Consider the following 21281-nt stretch of genomic DNA (forward strand, 5'->3'; position numbering starts at 1 on the left):
TTAAGGAGAAATCTCTTTATCCTTTTCTCAGGATCACCTCTAGTATCTGCCTGTTCAATCAACATCTGATTATGTATGGTTTTAAGCAGTTGCCGGAAGGGCAAGGTTTGGCTCCCCACCCACTCTGTCAAAATAGTCTGCTTAGCTAGCATAAGAATTGTGGTTAAAAAGATGTTATGCTTGTATGTTTGGTCTCTGGGTATCAAAAAGATCACATGTTTGCGCCGAGAGGGACACGGTTTGTTTAGTTAATTTAGTTAGCCAGTACGAGATTTTCTGCCAGAATTTTTGTATTTTGGGGCAACTCCAAAGTAGGTGGATCCAATCAGGAGATTCAAGGCAACATTTGTTACATGAATTAGGAGCCCCCTGAACCCATTTAGCCCGTAAGCCAGGAGTGATGTAGGCTTGATGCAGAAATTTCAGATGTGATTCCCGAAATTTCGCGGAAATAGTACTTTGATGTGCCCTCTCGAAGCTCAAAATTTTCAATTTTTATTGGATTCCTAGGTGTGCTGCCTCACTCCTTTCACTATTGTTTCCTGACGTGGGCACCCTCAGCCCTGTTCTTTGGTTTGCACCTCGCTACTCGTTTTTCAAGCGCTGCCTGTACGAGACACTGTCTGAAGCATCTGTGACTTGAACGACACGCTGCTTTGAGTGTCTGTGACTTGGAAGTAGTTGACATCTGTGCTGTGCCTGGAGCTGTGCTTCCCCCTTCATCCCTTTGCATCATGATTTCTGAGTTTACACTTCATTTTATTGTAATCTCGTGGGATTTCACCATTTTCTCATGAGATTTCCTAGTAAACATAAACATCCTTCAACTAAGGAGGGACATAAAGTCCCTTCACATGCCAGATGCTTAAAGTTCCTTTATAAATGGGTGTGGCTACTGAGAATGTTTTTAGGTAAAATATTATCCTTTTATATAAACATGTTTATGTAATATTCCAGCTTTTTTTACATATACTGCATCATTATGAAATGATTTAGCATACAAGTAACATGTTCCTTTAATTATCTGATTAAAGGACCACTAAACACAGTGGAATAGCATAATCAGTAAATGTATAATAAAAATACAATGCAAAGGCACTTTTTTGAATTTGAAATAAGTAGTAGATTTCTTTCTGGCAAATTTTAAAGTTAGTTCTATTTTTCCTCCCACTGCATCATGTGACATTCATCAGTCAATCACAAAATGCATATACAGTATCTCACAAAAGTGAGTACACCCCTCACATTTTGTAAATATTTTATTATATCTTTTCATGTGACAACACTGAAGAAATGACACTTTGCTACAATGTAAAGTAGTGAGTGTACAGCCTGTAAATTTGCTGTCCCCTCAAAATAACTCAACACACCACGCCATTAATGTCTAAACCGTTGGCAACAAAAGTGAGTACACCCCTAAGTGGAAATATCCAAATTGGGTCCAATTAGCCATTTTCCCTCCCTGGTGTCATGTGACTCGTTAGTGTTACAAGGTCTCAGGTGTGAATGGGGAGCAGGTGTGTTAAATTTGGTGTTATCGCTCTCACACTCTATAATACTGGTCACTGGAAGTTCAACATGGCACATCATGGCAAAGAACTCTCTGAGGATCTGAAATGTTTCTCTACATAAAGATGGCCTAGGCTATAAGAAGATTGCCAAGACCCTGAAAAAAGAAGATTGCCAAGACCCTGAAACTGACCTGCAGCACGGTGGGCAAGACCATACAGCGGTTTCACAGGTCAGATTACACTCAGAACAGGCCTCGCCATGGTCGACCAAAGAAGTTGAGTGCACATGCTCAGCGTCATATCCAGAGGTTACCTTTGGGAAATAGAGACGTATGAGTGCTGCCAGCATTGATGTAGAGGTTGAAGGGGTGGGGGTCAGTCTGTCAGTGCTCAGACCATACGCCACACATTGCATCAAATTGGTCTGCATGGCTGTCGTCCCAGAAGGAAGCCTCTTCTAAAGATAATGCACAAGAAAGCCCGCAGTTTGCTGAAGACAAGCAGACTAAGGACATGGATTACTAGAACCATGTCCTGTGGTTCAATGAGACCAAGATAAACTTATTTGGTTCAGATGGTGTCAAGCGTGTTTGGCGGAAACCAGGTGAGGAGTACAAAGACAATTTGGTTTTGCCTACAGTCAAGGATGGTGGTGGGAGTGTCATGGTCTGGGCCTGCATGAGTGCTGCCGGCACTGGGGAGCTACAGTTCATTGAGGGAACCATGAATGCCAACATGTACTGTGACATACTGAAGCAGAGCATCAGAGACTGGGCCACAGGGCAGTATACCAACATGATAACGACCTTAAACACAACTCTAAGATGACCACTGTCTTTCTAAAGAAGCTGAGGGTAAAGGTGATGAACTGGCCAAGCATGTCTCCAGACCTAAACCCTATTGAGCATCTGTGGGGCATCCTCAAATAGAAGGTGGGGGGAGTGCAAGGTCTCTAACATCCACCAGCTCTGTGATGTTGTCATGGAGGAGTGAAAGAGGACTCCAGTGGCAACCTGTGAAGCTCTGGTGAACTCCATGCCCAAGAGGGTTAAGGCAGTGCTGGAAAATAATGGTGGCCACACAAAATATTGACACTTTGGGCCCAATTTGCACATTTCCACTTAGGGGTGTAGTCACTTTTGTTGCCCATGGTTTAGACATTAATGGCTGTGTGTTGAGTTATGTTGAGGGGACAGCAAATTTACACTGTTATACACTGTTATACAGGCTGTACACTCACTACTTTACATTGTAGCAAAGTGCCATTTCTTCAGTAATGTCACATGAAAAGATATAAAATATTTACACAAATGTGAGGGGTGAACTCACTTTTGTGAGATACTATACGTATATTATGTGAATCTAGCACATGCTCAGTAGTATCTGGTGCCTCAAAATGTGTATATATAAAGATTGTGTACATTTAAATAATGGAAGTGAATTGGAAAGTTGTTTAAATTGTGTGCTCTATCTGAACCATGCAAGTTTAATTTTGACTTCAGTGTCCCTTTAAACTCAATAATACAACACATTTAGATTTTATGGATCTGTTACCAGGATTAAAGCTGAACTTTCTTAGATCTCATAGTACTCACAGACTTTCAGCCAATCTGATTTAAAATCAGCTTTTTTTTTGCACTTGATATATTGAGTTAGCATTTTCTGTAGTTATTTTGTCTACTGCAATATTTGGATTTTAGATACACATTCCCTATATCAGATAAAAAAAACAGACAAACACATTAAAAGTAGACTTTGGTTTATAATTCTCATCAATTTATTAGTAAAACCAACAGCATAACCTTTTCACACAACATTATCACATGTGTATTTACCAGGCATGAAAATAAAATATTCTGTATTTATATCAGTCAAGTGATTGTGCAATTTAACTAGTTTGTTAAAGTTAAATGAAGTGCAGGTGATGCTAATATTTTTATCTTTCTTCAAATGTGTTATAAAATGTGTGTATATTGTTCAAACAACAAGCTAGCAACAATACAAACAAGGCTGTATATCTACTAAACTCTGCCCCTTAATGTAAGGTAGGTATTAACCAATGTACAAGGCACACTGATATAGAAACACACCTGCAATACTTTCAGTGTTTATGTGTTAGTAGTCACCATGTTCAAAATACATTCAGCATTTGAAATATGCAATTGATAAAAATAATTCTGGGGTCAGACTATAAAAATGTGCGCAGAAGACATAAACATACAGCATTGTAGTATCTATATTTTTTGGAGTCAAAATATTTTGCCATTGGTATGTCTTTATCTTATAGAAAACTCAAATAGCTTAGATAATTTAAAGGGACAGAAAAGTCCAAATTGAAATGTACATGGGTGCATTTCATTTTGAAGCATAGAAAAAATGCTTCCAGTAAAAGTTATTAGTTTTTCTGTGGCATACGCACATATTCTGAGGGCCCGAGCACAAGTATTCAAGCACCAAAACAATTTTAGAGAGTCAGTGGTAGCTTGGACACCAATTACCTTTCCACAGAAGCAATTTGCTAATGGATGTATATTGCAAAAATGTTTCTATTTCAAATTTAAATGAACTTTTGCATATTTTAATTTTGAACTTTCTATCCCTTTAAAACAAATAAGTTACTTGAAAAAAGAAAACTTTAAGTGCTAAAAAGCAAAAGCACTTACCTGTCAAACAGCATATTTTGGAGTGCTTTAAAATGTTGCAAAAGAGACAATTTGACAGCTAAGTGGTAGCACTTATACAGTCAACTGATTGAAGGGCATTATTTGTTGAAAGGACAATTCTGCCTTTAAGAATTTACTTGACAAATGTTTTTACAGCTCTTTTTGTTGTAGTGAGTGTTATGTTCTATTACAATAATATTTGCAATATATGTGTTTTTTGTTAAAACAAATATAAAAATATTGAATTTATTGACAAACATTTTAGACCCGGTGCTGTACACTGTATGTTACAAGAATTACAGCATTCTATATTTAAAGAACAATACTGGGGCCACACACAGTTTCCCTTATCTCTCAGTACAAGTACAAACCAAATAACCTGATTATTTAACTTGTGTTCAATTAAATATAAACACGTTTTGCTTTTGTGAAAATATTGTGCTTGTCCTATGCTCCCTAGAGAGGCTAAAATTCAAAGTCTGTAAGCTGCAAATCAAATACGTGATTAAGGCGATTTGCAGCAGTTTGAAAATCTACATTACAGATTTAGCTTTTTGTCCTCTCTAGGGAGCGTGGGACAAAACAATTTGTACACAGAAAGTAACAGGTGTTTAAATTCTGTCCTTTTGGCTAGTATGCAGACACTGTTTGCTGGAGTTGAGAAACAATATAATAATAGGGGCACACACATCCTGATATGTGTAGGGTTATTGGTAGAAAACTAAAATTTTATGCCATGAAGATAATCTTGACATCATCATTTTAACTTAAAAAAAATAATAGACTTATGATAAAGAGACACACTTAAGAATAGTTATGATAATATTAAAACAAATAATGTAAATTAAAAATATTCCAGTTTGAATCATCTATATATAGCTTTGGGACCACAGCCATATATTACAAAAAAATAAAATTTAAATCAAAATAGAAACTGCCCGAAACATAGTCTTGCATTGTTAGCAAGACAGGGGTTGCTGAGCCATAATATACAATTACAAAAAGCTGATGGAAGCGAATTAAGGTCCTTTTACGAAATTCATGTCTGGGCTTATCTATGCACAACTCAAGACTATTCAACTGCAAACCTGCAGACCACATGCAGCAGTACTTAATTATGTGTTTGTTTCATCTGCCATTATGATTTTTTTTTTCTTTTGGTATTTCAAAGATTCTTTCTGCCTTCTTGTTGCTTTAATAGAGGACTTACAGAGCGATGGGAGAGAACAAATGTATAAAAAGGAAGCAAGATGGCATTCAAGTTACGAAGTTACGAAGTAACCAGTAGTGACGTTAAAACTCCCATTAAAGTCTAAATATTTATGTTGTATCTAATAGCTAAAGGGGGGGACATTAAACACTGCATGATTCTAACTGTGGCATCAAATTTATAACTGTCACCCCAAATAGCGGGATCATATGCCCATTAGTTTATGGATACTAAAACATCAATATCTGAATAACTAAAATATTTAAAAAAATACATCTGCATATTATTCTCAGGCTTTGAATACATTATTATAAATTGGATTTATTTAGTGTTTACTAACTCTTTTAATTTACCACTTGAATGTGACCTAACCCACATTGTATTAAAGGGACATTTAACAACTGGGTACAACTCCTGTGACTGTAGCTCTCTTTAATCCTTAATAGGTGTTGGCTACTGAGGCACTGCATCTTCCTAATGGGCACCGCCATTTTGGAGCTCACCCTATGACAGAAATGGTTAACACTGACAGATCAGTGGTGTAACTGTCTCTTTCACAGCTGTATTTTATGTTTTGGATTAGCCCATACAATACAGAGCAGGAGGTTAACATTTTTTGCCGTTTTTATGCACAGTTTAAAAGTTACATAAACTATATAAAAAGGGACACATAAATAATATAGAGCAATACAGCCACTGCTAAAATATGAAGCTAAACAATAGCATGGTGAGTAGAAACTGTGCTACTGTAGTTGTATCTAACAGTTTAATGTCCCTTTAAAGGGACATAAAACTCATTTTATTTCTTTCCTGATTCAGATAGAACTTACAATTTTAAACAACTTTTCAATTTGCTTCTATTAACACATTTTCTTTGTTTTTTTGTTATCCTTTGTTAAAAAGCAGGAAGGTACGTTCAGGAGTTTTCAATTTCCTGTCATCTAATGCTCCAGATATGTGCACGCTACCTACCTAGGTATCTCTTCAACAAAGAATAACATGAGTACAAAGCAAATTTGATAATAGAAGCAAATTGGAAACTTTAAAAAAAAAAATATTCTCTGAGGCAGATTTATCAAACCCCGGTTGGACGTGATTCGCTATAGCGTCATGTCTGCCCTGCATCGCTAAATTCTGACAGCATATGCTGTCTGCATTTAACATTGCACAAGCAGTTCTGGTGAAGTGCTTGTGCAATGCCGACCCCTGCAGATTCATGGCAAATCGGACGCTAGCAGAGGGTGTCAATTAACCCGATCGTAAAGGATCGGGCAGATTGCTGTCTGCAGCCTCCTAAGACCGCTGCTTCTTAACTACTGTTTCCGGTGAGCCTGAAGGGTCGCGCGGGAATAGATGTATTAATTCTGCCCTTAATAAATTGGCCTCTCTGAATCATGAAAGAAAAGTTTTGGGTTTCGTGTCCATTTAAGTAGATGAGAATCTTATATTGGAACTGCAAAGGCATAATGAGAGATCTGTGTTCAATGTAAGTGTTGCTCTGGAAACATACTGCTACAAATTTGTGCTGATATATATATACATATAATATATATATATATATATATATATAGGCTTACCAGAAGTCCCACTTTTACTGGGATTGTCCCGGTTTGGAGGCGCTGTCCCAGTGTCCCACCCAGTTGTTCATTCTGTCCCAGTAGGGTCGCCACCTCCAGGTTTCAAATCATGCGTCCGGGTTTCAGCCCACCTGAAACCCAGACACATTATTCAAAATGACTGGACTGTGGCTCTCCAGCATAGTTGGATGCTGGTACTTTGTTACATACAGCCCTACGTAGCTTAACGTTCATGTCCTTCAAAGTTTACCTTTAGTAATACAGGCTGAGTGAGCAGCATAGGTTTTTTTATTTTGTAGTACTACTTGGTATATTTTTCTAAGAATTTAACACCCCCCGAACCCCTAGTGACATTGCCGGTAATACACCTTTAGGGGAATCATATGGGTATGACTAGGAAGTACAGACAGGCAGGATTTTTGGCGTGGATCTTGCTTTACTGCATGCAGGATAGCATTTTGGCTATAATCTTCCTGCATTATGGTATAGAGTAGCCTCTTAAACAGCTTTAGCAGGTACGTGTTTCTTTTTTACTTTCATTCAATGTTGTATTTATGCCTTATCAGTATTTGGCTCTGTTCCTTAATTAGGCACATAAAACACATATTACACTGCAGATATTAAATTGTGAAATTGATAATTATGAATGTGATAATTATGCTTGATGTTTGGCATTATTTAGAATCTGAGATTTAGATTAATGATTTATTTGCCATGACAACATAATGGTGCCTTTTTCACTAGGGGGTGGTGTTATGGTCTATTTAAACTGTGTGATTCACTTGTTTGACTGAGGAAGGGTAGAGTATCCATGAAACATTACACACATAAAAGCTACTACTTTAAAAGGACCGGTAATTGCCATGCCCCCTTGACCACGCTCCTGACCACACCCTCACTGGCACAGCACCAGGTGGTCCCAGTTTCACCTCTAAAAATTATGGTAAGCCTATATATATATATATATATATATATATAATGTTAATGTGATGTAGCAAAATATTTTAGATAGCACTTGAGTAAAGCAGGCATCATATGTCTCTGGGGAAGATAAGTTCTCAAAAGATCAGGATTCTTAGAAGCCTGTGATTTAATTAACTGCAGAAATCCCTATGAAGATATTAAGCTAACATAGAACATTTAAATTTTATTTTTAGACATGAATTTTTGGTATGATTCCTGGCACACAAACATTTTCTCTTATTATTCTGATACACACACCAGTATTAATGATTTTGGTTATCATCATTTGAAATAAATAGGCACTATTTTTATGAATACAAACCCTCTTAGGGCCAGATTACAAGTTGAGCGTTAACTGTGCTAGAAGTAAGCTCCTATTACAAGTTGAAAGTAAACTATTTTCACTTGGGCGCTTACCTGATGAATGTAAAAAGCCAAAGTTAGAATATTGCGTGCGCGATAACTTATTCCCCATAGAAGTCAATGGAGTAATAAAAGTGGGAAAACACCCTACTTGTGCACAAACTCAATTGAATATTCTCAAGTGTGCTAACCTGACATGAACATATGAATATTTCCCATTCCAATGTTCTTCACAAAGCAGAATATGTTCTATTTATTCATAAATACATATTTCAATATATATCTGATGGTATTTTGGTACAATATATAACTATATATATATATATATATATATATATATACACATGATTATATATAGGTATAGATATATAAAGATATATACAGGCATACCATATATATATATATATATATATATACATATACACATGATTATATATAGGTATAGATATATACAGATATATACAGGCATACCTCTGAGATATATATATACACACACACGATTATATATAGGTATAGATATATACAGATATATACAGGCGTACCTCTGAGATATTGAGGGTTTGGTTCCAGACCACCGCAGTAAAGTGACTCACACAAAAACTTTTGTTTCCCAGTGTATATAAAAGTTGTATTCACACTATACTGTAGTCTATTAAGTGTTCAATAGTAGTATGTCTAAAATGTACATAAAATAATTTAAAAAATAATTTATTGCTAAAAAATGATAATCATCATCTGAGCCTTCAATAAGTCATAATCTTTTTTGGTGGTGGTGTGTATATATAGTTGTGTACATATGTGTATTCATGTGTATTTAGGTGTTTATATGTGTATATAGTTTGGAAAAATGGGTTGCCACAAACCTTCAATTTGTAAAAAGAGCGAAGAGCAATATAGCAAAGTGCATTAAAATTAGGTATGCCTGTTTAGGAATATCTATTTATAAATACATAGAACATATTCTGCTATGTGCAGAAAATTGGAATGTAAAATATTACAGTAAATACACAGTATAACACTTTATTAAATATGAATATTGCATGAATATGTTTTTACATGTTTTCCTGTAATTGACTGCAAAGGGCTCTGATGGACTTATATATATGTCTTTATATTTATACATATGTATTTATATGTTTATATATGTCTGTAAATACATATATACACAGATAAAATACATATGTACACTATAGATATATATATATATACAGTATATACATATACATATAAATCTTTAAAGCTCTTTGTCTGCCTTTTTTTCTAACACCTGAGACCTCATATCTTTGAGCCCTTATAACTTGTTTGTGCAATATTTATTTTGGAATAGTTTTTATTAGATGGTGTTATTATGAGTGTAACTTTTTTTTATGTATTTGTATGTGTTTTGTGACACTTTTTTGTTTTACGAAACAGTTAACGAGAGCTCTGAGGTCGCGCTAACCTCAATTGCTCTCAAGTGATCGCAATTACTTTCAAATTGTAATATGTGAGAAAAACCTGACGCACACGAAAACACCCGCAATAAACCCCTTTTCGCGTGCATGTAACTGTTAGCGCCCCACTCGTAATCTTGCCCTTAATGTCAATTCACTGAAATGACACTTTGATTTTCAGTTGTTTTTTTTCACTGCACAGCAGACACAAAGCACAAGAGACAATTTCAGCTGGCCTGAGAATTTAAAGAATTTTATATTAAATTATATAGTTGCTGGATGTTCCCAGCAAAACAACACCAACGCATAACACGTGCTTGTTCTTGATCGGACTCGCAATTATATTTCAGGAATCATCATATAAAGGATTGTTGTAGTTTCCCAAGGATCCATAATCTTGATCTTCCAGAAGTCTTCCGTAGGATCCATGCCTAAGGAGAACAAAGATTTTAAATTGAAAAAGTGCTTTTTTGGTTTTAATCTAAAAATTGGCTATTTCTAAAAAAACACTTTAAGAAAATTGTTGGTAATGTAACATGATACATTAAACTAAATACAATTCTGATTTAAAGCGTATGTAATGGCAAATGAAAAAAAAATTGTAACTAAATTTGTCCAAAATGTATTCATTAACTAATACAAAATAACTGAATTTGTAAACACCTATATATATATATATATATATATATATATATATATATATATATATATATATATATATAATATATATATATATTAGCAATTACACACTGTGAAAACACTGGGTTAATACACTAACAACTGTCTCTACCATAGATACTGTGTGGTTTTCCAGTTGTGCCTTATTGGAACATGACATGGAAATAAAACTGGCACGTGTTAGCACACTAGTTCATTAAAATGTCAGTAATGCACATTGTACAAAGAAGTGCTATTTTTAATACAAGGGCATGTGCTTTGGTAGAGGAGGGGAAGTAATCCCCACTCAAATAAATGTTGCTGTTTATATCTAAGCATAAGTACACAAGTGAGTTGATATTTTGATGCCAGTGAACCACAGTTTTAACAATAATGTGAATCTATCTATTGCTGCATGTTACCACTGATATTAGTTTACTCAGAACAATTTGTTTCTTTTGGATTTTCCCCACTGAAAAATCTCAGCAAACACCCACAATGTTCTGCATAGTTAGACTGTGCATGTATTGTTGGGAAGAGTGTAGTGGCCCTCCTTGCAAAACTGTTGCTGACTTTTATTTCTGTTACATGTTGGTCTAAATTGCATAACATATATGTTCTCCCTGTGTGAAGATAAAAAGAAAAAAACTGGTTCATTTCATAACTACTGTTGTGTTATGTGTTAGGAATAATATTTCACAATTGTGGCTTTCTACACACACTCCAAACATGTTAAATTAGTTAATAACTCGGTTAATCAAAGAAAAATATGAATTGTTGAAAGAGGTCAAGGGGAATATTCAAAAATGTATTAATAAATGGAACATTTTTATCAAGTCCTGTGGTGAAGATACCCAAAGACAGATCCTAACACCATACATATGTTAAAGCTTATATGGAGGATGCAGCGGATAGACAGGAAAATAATGGTACAAGTTTTTTTTTTTTTTTATAAAATATTTACTGGAGCGTGGAAAAAGGTCTGAATTTATCTGAATGTATTTATTTGATAGACTGTATATCTATACTTGTTCTATGTCATATGTTGATACTTTTGTATTTGAAAATTATTCTTACTGCTGTAAGAATTTTGATTTATTAAAAAAAAGTTGAGAGGCCAAAAAAGCAAATTATTTAACGTGGAAATGCTGCAAATAAAATTGCAGTTGATGCAATTTGCAGAATTTTGAAAACCTAGGTTACAGTATTTTCTTTCATATAGGTGGCGAGAGTCCACAAGCTAGTTACTGATGGGATATACATTCCTACCAGGCGGGGACAAAGTTTCCCAAACCTCAAATGCCTATAAAACACCTCCAACCTCACTCATACCTCAGTTTTACAAACTTTGCCTCCTTAGGAGGTGGTGAAACATGATGTGCTTGAGTTCTTCAGTGAAAGACGCTAATCTAAGCATATTGAAGCCCAGTTCCTCTCTATGTGCAGTGTTTGTCTGAGGGATGTGAAAGGAGTATTACCTGATGATACCATTAGGCCCATTTATCAAGCTCCGTACGGAGCTTGAGGGCCCGTGTTTCTGGCGAGTCTTCAGACTCGCCAGAAACACAAGTTATGGAGCAGCGGTCTAAAGACTGCTGCTCCATAACCCTGTCCGCCTGCTCTGATGAGGCGGACAGGAATCGCCTCATAACAACCCAATCGAGTACGATCGGGTTGATTGACACCTCCCTGCTGGCAGCCCATTGGCCGCAAGTCTGCAGGGGGCGGCGTTGCACCAGCAGCTCTTGTGAGCTGCTGGTGCAATGCTGAATACGGAGAGCGTATTGCTCTCCGCATTCAGCAATGTCTGTCGGACCTGATCCGCACTGTTGGATCAGGTCCGACAGACATTTGATAATTCGGCCTCCATGTTTTCGCCTATAGGAAAGCTTTCCATAAGGCTCTCTTTAAATCGATCGCAGGGATTCATCTGCTGTCTCCCTTTATAGATCGACAATATACTCTTGTACCATTACCTCTGCTGATATGTTTCAGTACTGGTTTGGCTGTCTGCTATATGTGGATGGGGGTCTTAAAAGTAAGTATGAAAATGTATCTTTTTTTAACAAAGACACTCTCAGCTATGGATTAGGCACTTTTTAAGTAAAGTTGTTATATATTGTTCATATATATGCCTTGAGTCAATTGTTTAGTGCTCCTTATATATTATAGCTGCACAACAGGTTTGTTTGAGTTTGAAATATATCTTGGTATGTCTTAGCATGTCTGAAGAAAAAAAAAAGGCATGTCTTGACATGTTTGGGGCAAGGTCACTTCATGTCCACAATAGACTTACAGGGCGCTTACCTTTACATTCCGATTCATCCAGGTGACTATCGATTTCTGAGATTCTCTTTTCTAAATAAGCAGTACCAATTTGTCACTCTTCCGTTTGGCCTTGCAACAGTAGCACCAAGAATATTCTCAAGAGTTCTAGGTGCCCTTTTATCTGTAATCAGAGAGCAGGGTATTGCGGTGTTTCCTTATTTGGATGATATCTTGGTACTAGCTCAATCTTTTCATCTAGCAGAATCTCGCATGAAACAACTTCTGTTGTTTCTTCAAAGACATGGTTGGAGGATCAATTTACCAAAGAGTTTCTTGATTCCTCAGACAAAAGTCACATTTTTAGGTTTCCAGATAGAATCAGTGTCCATGACTCTATCCCTAATAGAAAAGAGACGTTTGACATTGGTTTCAGTTTGTCTAAACCTTTAGTCTCTATAATACCCTTCAGTGGCTATGTGCATGGAAGTTTTAGGTCTCAGGATTGTAGCATCGGACACGATCCCTTTTGCTCGTTTTCATATGAGACCTCTACAGTTTTGCATGTTGCACCAATGGTGCAGGGATTATACCGAGATATGACAACTGATATACTTAAATCCCAACACTCAACTCTCTCTGACTTGGTGGTTAAACCATCACTTTATTGTTCAAGGGGCCTCTTTTGTTGGTTCTACCTGGACTGTGATCACAACAGATGCAAGCCTCACCGGTTGGGGAGCTGTTTGGGGGGCTCTGAAAGCACAAGGAGTTTGGAATCCTCCAGAGGCGAGGTTACCAATCAATATCTTGGAACTCTGTGCTATTTTCAGAGCTCTTCAGGCTTGGCCTCTATTAAAGGGACACTGAACCCAATTTTTTTATTTTGTGATTCAGATAGAGCATGCAATTTTAAGCAACTTTCTAATTTACTCCTATTATCAAATGTTCTTCATTCTCTTGGTATTTTTATTTGAAAAGCAAGAATGTAAGTTTAGATGCCGGCCCATTTTTGATGAACAACCTGGGTTGTTCTTGCTGATTGGTGGATAAATTCATCCACCAATAAACAAGTGCTGTCCAGGGTACTGAACTTTCTTTTTTCAAATAAAAAAGCAAGAGAAAAAAGAAAAATTGATAATAGGAGTAAATTAGAAAGTTGCTTAAAATTGCATGCTCTATCTGAATCACAAAAGAAAAAATTTGGGTTCAGTATCCCTTTAAAGAGAAAATTGTGTATTCGGTTTCAAACAGACAATGTCACAACAGTGGCATATGTCAATCATCAAGGGGGGACTCGTAGTCCCCTAGCAATGAAAGAAGTATATCTAATACTTTCTTGGGTAGAATCCAACTCTTGTCTAATCACTGCAATTCATATACCAGGTGTAGACAATTGGGAAGAGGATTACCTCAGCCGTCAGACTCTACATCCGGGGGAGTGGTCTCTACATCCGGATGTGTTTTATCAGATTGTGCAGATGTGGGGTCTTCCAGACATAGATCTGATGGCCTCTTATCTAAACAAGAAACTTCCCAGATACCTCTCCAGGTCCAGGGATTCTCAGGCAGAATTGATGGATGCGCTAGTAGTTCGATGGTTTTACCAATCTGTTTAAATTTTTCCACCTCTGGTTCTTCCAAGGGTGATCTCAACATGCACTAGCATGGCCTCACAGGTTCTGGTATGCTAGCCTTGTCCAAATGTCCAGTTGCCAACCTTAGTCACTTCCTCTAAGACTAGATCTTCTGTCTAAAGGCCCGTTTTTCCATCCGGATCTCAAATCTTTAAATTTGAAGGCATGGAAATTGAACACTTGGTCCTTAGTCATGGAGGTTTCTCTGACTCTGTGATTAACACTATGATACAGGCTTGTAAGCCTATTTCAAGGAAAATATATCACAAGGTTTGGAAAACCTGTATTTCATGGTGTTTCACTCATGATTATTCTTGGCATTCTTTTAGAACTCCTAGGATTCTACAGTTTCTTCAGGATGGTTTGGATAAAGGTTTGTCTTCCAATACTTTGAAAGGACAAATCTCTGCTCTTTCTGTTTTATTTCACAGAAAGATTGGTATTCTTCCTGATATTCACTGTTTCGAACAGGCTTTATTTCTAAATTTGGTATTAAAGACTTTGCAGGCTCCTCCTTTTGAGCCTATGGGGCCTATTTATCAAAGGTCTTGCATTTAACATTACACCAGCAGCTCACAAGAGCTGCTGGTGCAACACCGCCCCCTTTCACATCTTGGATATTATATCCCATCAGTAACTAGTTTGTGGACTCTCGCCACCTATATGAAAGAAAACAATTTATGTAAGAACTTACCCGATAAATGAATTTCTTTCATGGTGGCGAGAATCCACGAGACCCACCCATTTTTTAGGGGTTATGATTTTTTTGTATAAAGCATATTATTTATCCTGTTCGCTTTTTCTCCTTATATACCTCACTAACTTCAAACAAAAATGGGACCCTATATGAATAGCCTAGCTACCCCTGACAAAGTGAAATCCCAATCACTTCAATAAGTACAAAATGATAATAAAAGATTCAAGGGAGCGCTAAAAATAAGCAGCTATACGCAAGATCAGTTAAAGTTAAACTAATAGTGTACTAGGAAGCTGGAATTTCATATATATAATATAATATTTAATATGAATAATACAATGCATAAAAAACCACTGGTGGTGTACAATAAAAGAAACTAAAATCAATATTGTTGGAGGAAAACCTCTAAAAACAAGAAACACCTCTATAATAAAAAAAATCGAAGTAATGAGGTGTCCAGAAAAGTATCTATTTCTGTTTTGGAAATACAGAAGCTGTCTGAGAATATGGCTCTTTATATCCAAAGTAGGCAGTTCATAACAAGTGTATCTTAACAGATATTTAAAACAGGAGTTTCATATTAGATGTTGCGTGATAATTTCCTCTAGCAGATAAAAGTTTCTATATGTTCCGTGTTAGAAAGGGGGGTATAGAAAAAGTTCTGCAGTAATTCAATGCAGTTAATATGGTATACTTGGCTTCAATGTTTTACAATGGTGTTGTATAGTGAGTCCGTGACCCCCTCTTACCCCAGAATCCGAAATCTTTAGCGATTCCTCCGCTCCCACGAAGCGTGACTGTGCTTACCCTTAGAGCCGGCGTCCGGTATATTACCTTTTAGGACTCTGCCGTTCTCTGCTGTGGGTTGCCTTGTCCAGATCTTAGTTCCGGGTCACGTGTTCAGGTCACAAGATTCAAAAGAACCAATGGAAGGAGCGGGTTACCGGTGCTTTGAAGAGGTCTTCAAGTAAAATGTAACAAGTGTACAAAGTAGCCAAAGTATCCAAAGTATCCAATGTGAATGTAGCAGATGCTGGTTGCATTCAACTCATCAGAGCGCTCTGATTTTGGAGTTCAAAACGGCTATCATAATCATCTACGCGTTTCAGCTTTGCAGCCTTTTTCAAGATCTTGAAAAAGGCTGCAATGCTGAAACACGTAGATGATTATGATAGCCGTTTTGAACTCCAAAATCTGAGCGCTCTGATGAGTTGAATGCAACCAGCATCTGCTACATTCACGTTGCATACTTTGGCTACTTTGTACACTTTGTCAAGTAGCCATCCATTTGGTTATTTGTATTAAGGATCGTCATTATGTTCAACAGCTGTGTATGTTGTGGGTGTGTAAATTTACTAGATTTTGATTGGTCAATATTCGTTATAAGTGTAGAAGCATTTTGAACTGAGTTTATAGCCTGATGAAACCGTGCTGGGACACGGAGTAACGTGTTGCTTGTTTTTATATGCTTTTAAGCTGTATTAAACTCCTTTGAATTCTTTTCATTGCTGCTGCACTCCTGATTATTTCTGAAGCATCTGTTGTACTGTGCTTGACATCCATTGCACTCTTTCCTTAATTGCTGCTGCTAAACTAGCAGAGACTGTATCTTTATCTAACAACAGTTGTGAAATAGCAAAGAAGTCCTGTGGGAACCCCACCGCTCCTGACATTCTTGTCGCTGGGACAACAAAGACCATCTGTTCCAGGTGCCTGGGGAGTCTGCCGAGCGACTCTTTGGACTCGGCCTGCTTGTATTGCACATCAGTGCTTACTACCAAGTAAGTAGGATACCTGCTAAGTACATATCTCTTCATCCAACTTTTTTTCCCTCATTTATCTGCACTATGTGGCGCCCTCTGTCTTTTCTGTTTTAGATTCTCATCTCGTGTTAGGGCACGACACACCAGAGGAGCTGCCTGGAAACCATTGTGTGGACATTGCTACATATCCGCCATATGTTGTTTATGCTCTGATCTAACCTTGGCAGTTTGAAAATTATTGTGTGAACATTGTCACATATTTGTAATTGTCACATATTTGCTTTTTCTTGTTTATGCTCTGATTTAACTTTGGTTATTTGAAAATTATTGCGTGGACACTGCCACATATCTGCAATATTTATTATTTTTTAATATTTGTATCACAGGATTATAATTAATTGAGATTTATTCACAAATATTTCTTATGCAAATGTATATATATTATTATCTCACTAGATATTTTTAGGTGTTGTTGGACATTTTTTAATAGATATTTGATTTATTTTATTTTTGCACTTTTTGATTAACATTTTCTGGTTTTCCAGAGTGGTCATATGCTATTATTATCATCACTATCACCAGTTATAATTAACATTTTTTAGATTTTTAATTTCTGGCGCCTCTTATTGGTTATCTGTCTGCACTTTTGTTGAAGGTAGCATATCCGTTTGATTATAACTATTAGTTATATTGTAGCTAGCTTAGGTTTTATTTTACAGGTAAGTATTTAGTTTTAAATAGGATTTTTTTAGGTAATAATTGTAAGTTTTATTTAGATTTATTTTAATTATATTTAAGTTAGGGGGTGTTACGGTTAGGGTTACATTAGGGTTAGGTTTAGGGGTTAATAGGTTTATTATAGCGGCGGTGTGGGCGGATGGCAGATTAGGGGTTAATAATCTTTAAATAGTGTTTGCGATACGGCAGGGTGGTGGTTTATGGGTTAATAACTAATGTGGCGGCGATGTTAGGGGCAGCAGATTAGGGGTTAATTATTTTATTTATGTTGCGGGGTTAATTGTTTTATTTATGTTGCAGCGATGTTAGGGCGGCAGATTAAGGGTTAATAACATTATGTAGGTGGCAGCGATGTCGGGCGGCAGATTAGGGGAGTTTAGACATGGTTTTTATGTTAGGGTGTTAGGTTTAAAGGTAACTTTTTCTTTCCCCATAGACATCAATGGGGCTGCGTTACGGATCTTTTGTTTCCGCGATCACAGGTGTTAGGCTTTTTTTTGCCGGGTCTCCCCATTGATGTCTATGGGGAAATCGTGCACGAGAACATCAAAGCAGCGCTTGTATTTGGGTGAGGTATGGAGCTCAACGCAACCATATCGCCAGCACAAGCCTGCCTTTTGCAAACCTGTAATAGCAGCGCTATGAAAGGTGAGCGGTGAAAATAACGTACAAGTAATTAGCGAGCAGCCATAACGCAAAACTCACAATCTGGCTGATAGGTATTAGTGATTCAGGAGGTTGAGAGCGGCTGTTGCCATTTTGTAAGACGGGGTAGAGTTACAGGGCAGACAGTGGGAATGACCATTGGCAGGTCTGGGCAGTTGTGGGCATGTCTGGTTAATCGGTAAGTGAAACTATGCAAATTTGGACATATGGCTGCCTCAAAGAGACATCTGGACAAAACCCATAATTAGGGACTGTCCCTCTCAAATAGGGACAGTTGAAAGGTCTGTTTGCATAATAAAGCTAGTACACAGATGGCAACTAGAACCACACGGGTACCTGTAAGAGACGCCAAGTAAAAAGAAAGCTAAAATTACTGTATATAATATACAAAGAGGGTCATAAAATAGGTTAGTTACCCTGATGAAACAGTGCTATGAAACTGAGAAATGCGTTGCTGTTGATTTTAAACTTTTAAACTTTTATAATAAATATCTTCACTCTCATATTGCTGCCTATCCATTATTGGAAAACATTATTCCTTCCATTTGTTCCTGGGATCTCTGGACTCCCCCTGGTGGGACGAGGACTCCAACCGCTGACTACTTTACTACTGAGCCTACCAGATCTCCATTTGTTCCTGGGATCTCTGGACTCCCCCCGGTGGGACGAGGATTCCATCTGTTGATTGTTTTGCCACTGGGTCTACTGGACGACCGGTTGGTACCGGACCGCCTATACTGCACATTAGTGCTTTCTACCACGTGAGTAAGATTCTTAATATCTACCATCACCTTTTGTGGATTAGTCTGATCTGCACCATGTGGTGCCCTCTATCTTCTCTGTTTTAGGTTATCTGTTTGCATAATATTTATAGATATATGCATTTATGTACATTTTGTATGTCCCTTTAAAATATTGAGAGCACTGAGGAGGAATAACAGCAACAACTAACAAAATCAGAGAGAATATAGTGTAAATACATGGCCTATATGAGTCATCGTGTTTTACTGCCTATAGCTGTCATGAATTTATGTCAGCTAGGTATGTAACGCTTTCTTCCACTTGACAGCATAATGTATCTATTCATCCTTGCCTCCAACTGACTGTGCTATTGTCACTGCTTCATTGGCATAAGACAAATGTGTCCCTTAAGTGTGTTTCTAAACATTGGCAACTGTTCTCAATAGTGCTGGCAAGTCATTTTATGATGAACCCATTCCCATGTGCTCTGGGATGTTGCTCATTTATTAGATGTAATTATAAATGCAATATGCCAATGCAGCACTTCCCGATCAGATAGCAGTCTGCTTAGACAAGCCACACAAATTCTTTGATACCAGCCTGAATGTTGCTTGAAAATTGACCAAAATAGTCCACCAGGAAGGCATTTGTTTGCTATGGATAGTATGCAGCTGTTTACCACTTGACTTAAGGTCGAAAGTCGAAACCTATAATTTACAGAGTGATGATTTGACAAAGTGGGTATACATTAAAGATATTGCGAGAGTGGCATTTGTACAATGCATTTTATTTGTGTTTAAGCAAACAGATGTTCTTCAAACAAACTACCAAATGTATGTGACTGTATTTAATGAACTACCAAATCTATGTGATTGTATTTACTGTTAAAGAAATATAATTTGTTTGGGTTAGATTTTTTTTTTTAAATAATGTATCTTTGGAATGATTACAGCAATTAAAGCACTTAAAAAGTTTCATATTTTCATAAATATTTAAGTAAATGTTTAAGTCAATTAACATAAGTAACACACACCTAGATTACGAGTTTTGCGTTAGAGGCTGTGCGGTGCTAACGAGCAGTTTATGCTCACCGCTCACTTACAGACAGCGCTGGTATTAAGGGTTTTTACAAACCAGACAAGAAGTGAGCGCTGAGCAAAATTTTGCTCATTACCGCACTCCAATACCAGCGCTGCTTATGTTAGCGGTGAGCTGGTGTAACGTGCTCGTGCACGATTTCCCAATCAACAGGGAGAGCCGGCGGAAAAAAAGTCTAACACCTGCAAAAAAGCAGCGTAAAGCTCCTTAACGCAGCCCCATTGATTCCTATGGGGAAATACATTTTATGTCTACACCTAACACACTAACATGAACCCCGAGTCTAAACACCCCTAATCTTACACTTATTAACCCCTAATCTGCCGCCCCCCGACATGGCTGACACATTATAATTATTAACCCCTAATCTGCTGCTCCGGACACCGCCGCCACCTACATTATACTTATGAACCCCTAATCTGCTGCCCCCAACATCGCTGCCACCTACCTACATTTATTAACCCCTAATCTGCCGCCCCAAACGTCGCCGCCACTATATTAAAGTTATTAACCCCTAAACCTAGGTCTAACCCTAAACCTAACACCCCCTAACTTAAATATAATTAAAAGAAATCGAAATAAAAATTCCTATCATTAACTAAATTATTCATATTTAAAACTAAATACTTACCTATAAAATAAACCCTAAGCTAGCTACAATATAACTAATAGTTACATTGTAGCTATCTTAGGGTTTATTTTTATTTTACAGGCAAGTTTGTATTTATTTTAACTAGGTACAATAGTTATTAAATAGTTATTAACTATTTAATAACTACATAGATAAAATAAATACAAAAGTACCTGTAAAATAAAACCTAACCTAAGTTACATTACACCTACACTATACTATAATTAAATTATTTCCATAAATTAAATACAATTAAATTAAATTATCTAAAGTACAAAAAACCCCCCACTAAATTACAGAAAATAATAAACAAATTACAAGATTTTTAAACTAATTACACCTAATCTAATCCCCCTAACAAAATAAAAAAGCCCCCCCAAAATAGAAAAAACCCTACCCTACACTAAATTACAAATAGCCCTTAAAAGGGCCTTTTGCGGGACATTGCCCCAAAGTAATCAGCTCTTTTACATAAATGTAAAAAAAATTACAAATCTCCCCCAACATTAAAACCCACCACCCACACAACCAACCCTACTCTAAAACCCACCCAATACCCCCTTAAAAAACCTAACACTAACCCCTTGAAGATAACCTTACCGGGAGAAGTCTTCATCCAACCGGGCCGAAGTCCTCAAGAAGCCGGGAGAAGTCTTCATCCAAGCCAG

The 21281-nt window shown here is 37.0% G+C and overlaps 1 protein-coding gene across 1 annotated transcript in view; it reads right to left on the reverse strand.

The window, feature by feature from the left end:
• Positions 1-3265: 3265 nt before the first annotated feature.
• The window catches only part of PARM1 (prostate androgen-regulated mucin-like protein 1), a 251062-nt gene continuing 233046 nt past the window's right edge, over positions 3266-21281 (reverse strand). The window contains exon 4 of the mRNA XM_053703311.1: positions 3266-10151. Within this exon, the coding sequence (XP_053559286.1) occupies positions 10067-10151 (85 nt within the window). The 3' untranslated portion in view covers positions 3266-10066. The remainder of the gene's footprint in view (positions 10152-21281) is intronic.

The sequence above is a fragment of the Bombina bombina genome, chromosome 2 (genome assembly GCF_027579735.1).
Source record: "Bombina bombina isolate aBomBom1 chromosome 2, aBomBom1.pri, whole genome shotgun sequence".
Classification (NCBI taxonomy): Eukaryota; Metazoa; Chordata; class Amphibia; order Anura; family Bombinatoridae; genus Bombina; species Bombina bombina.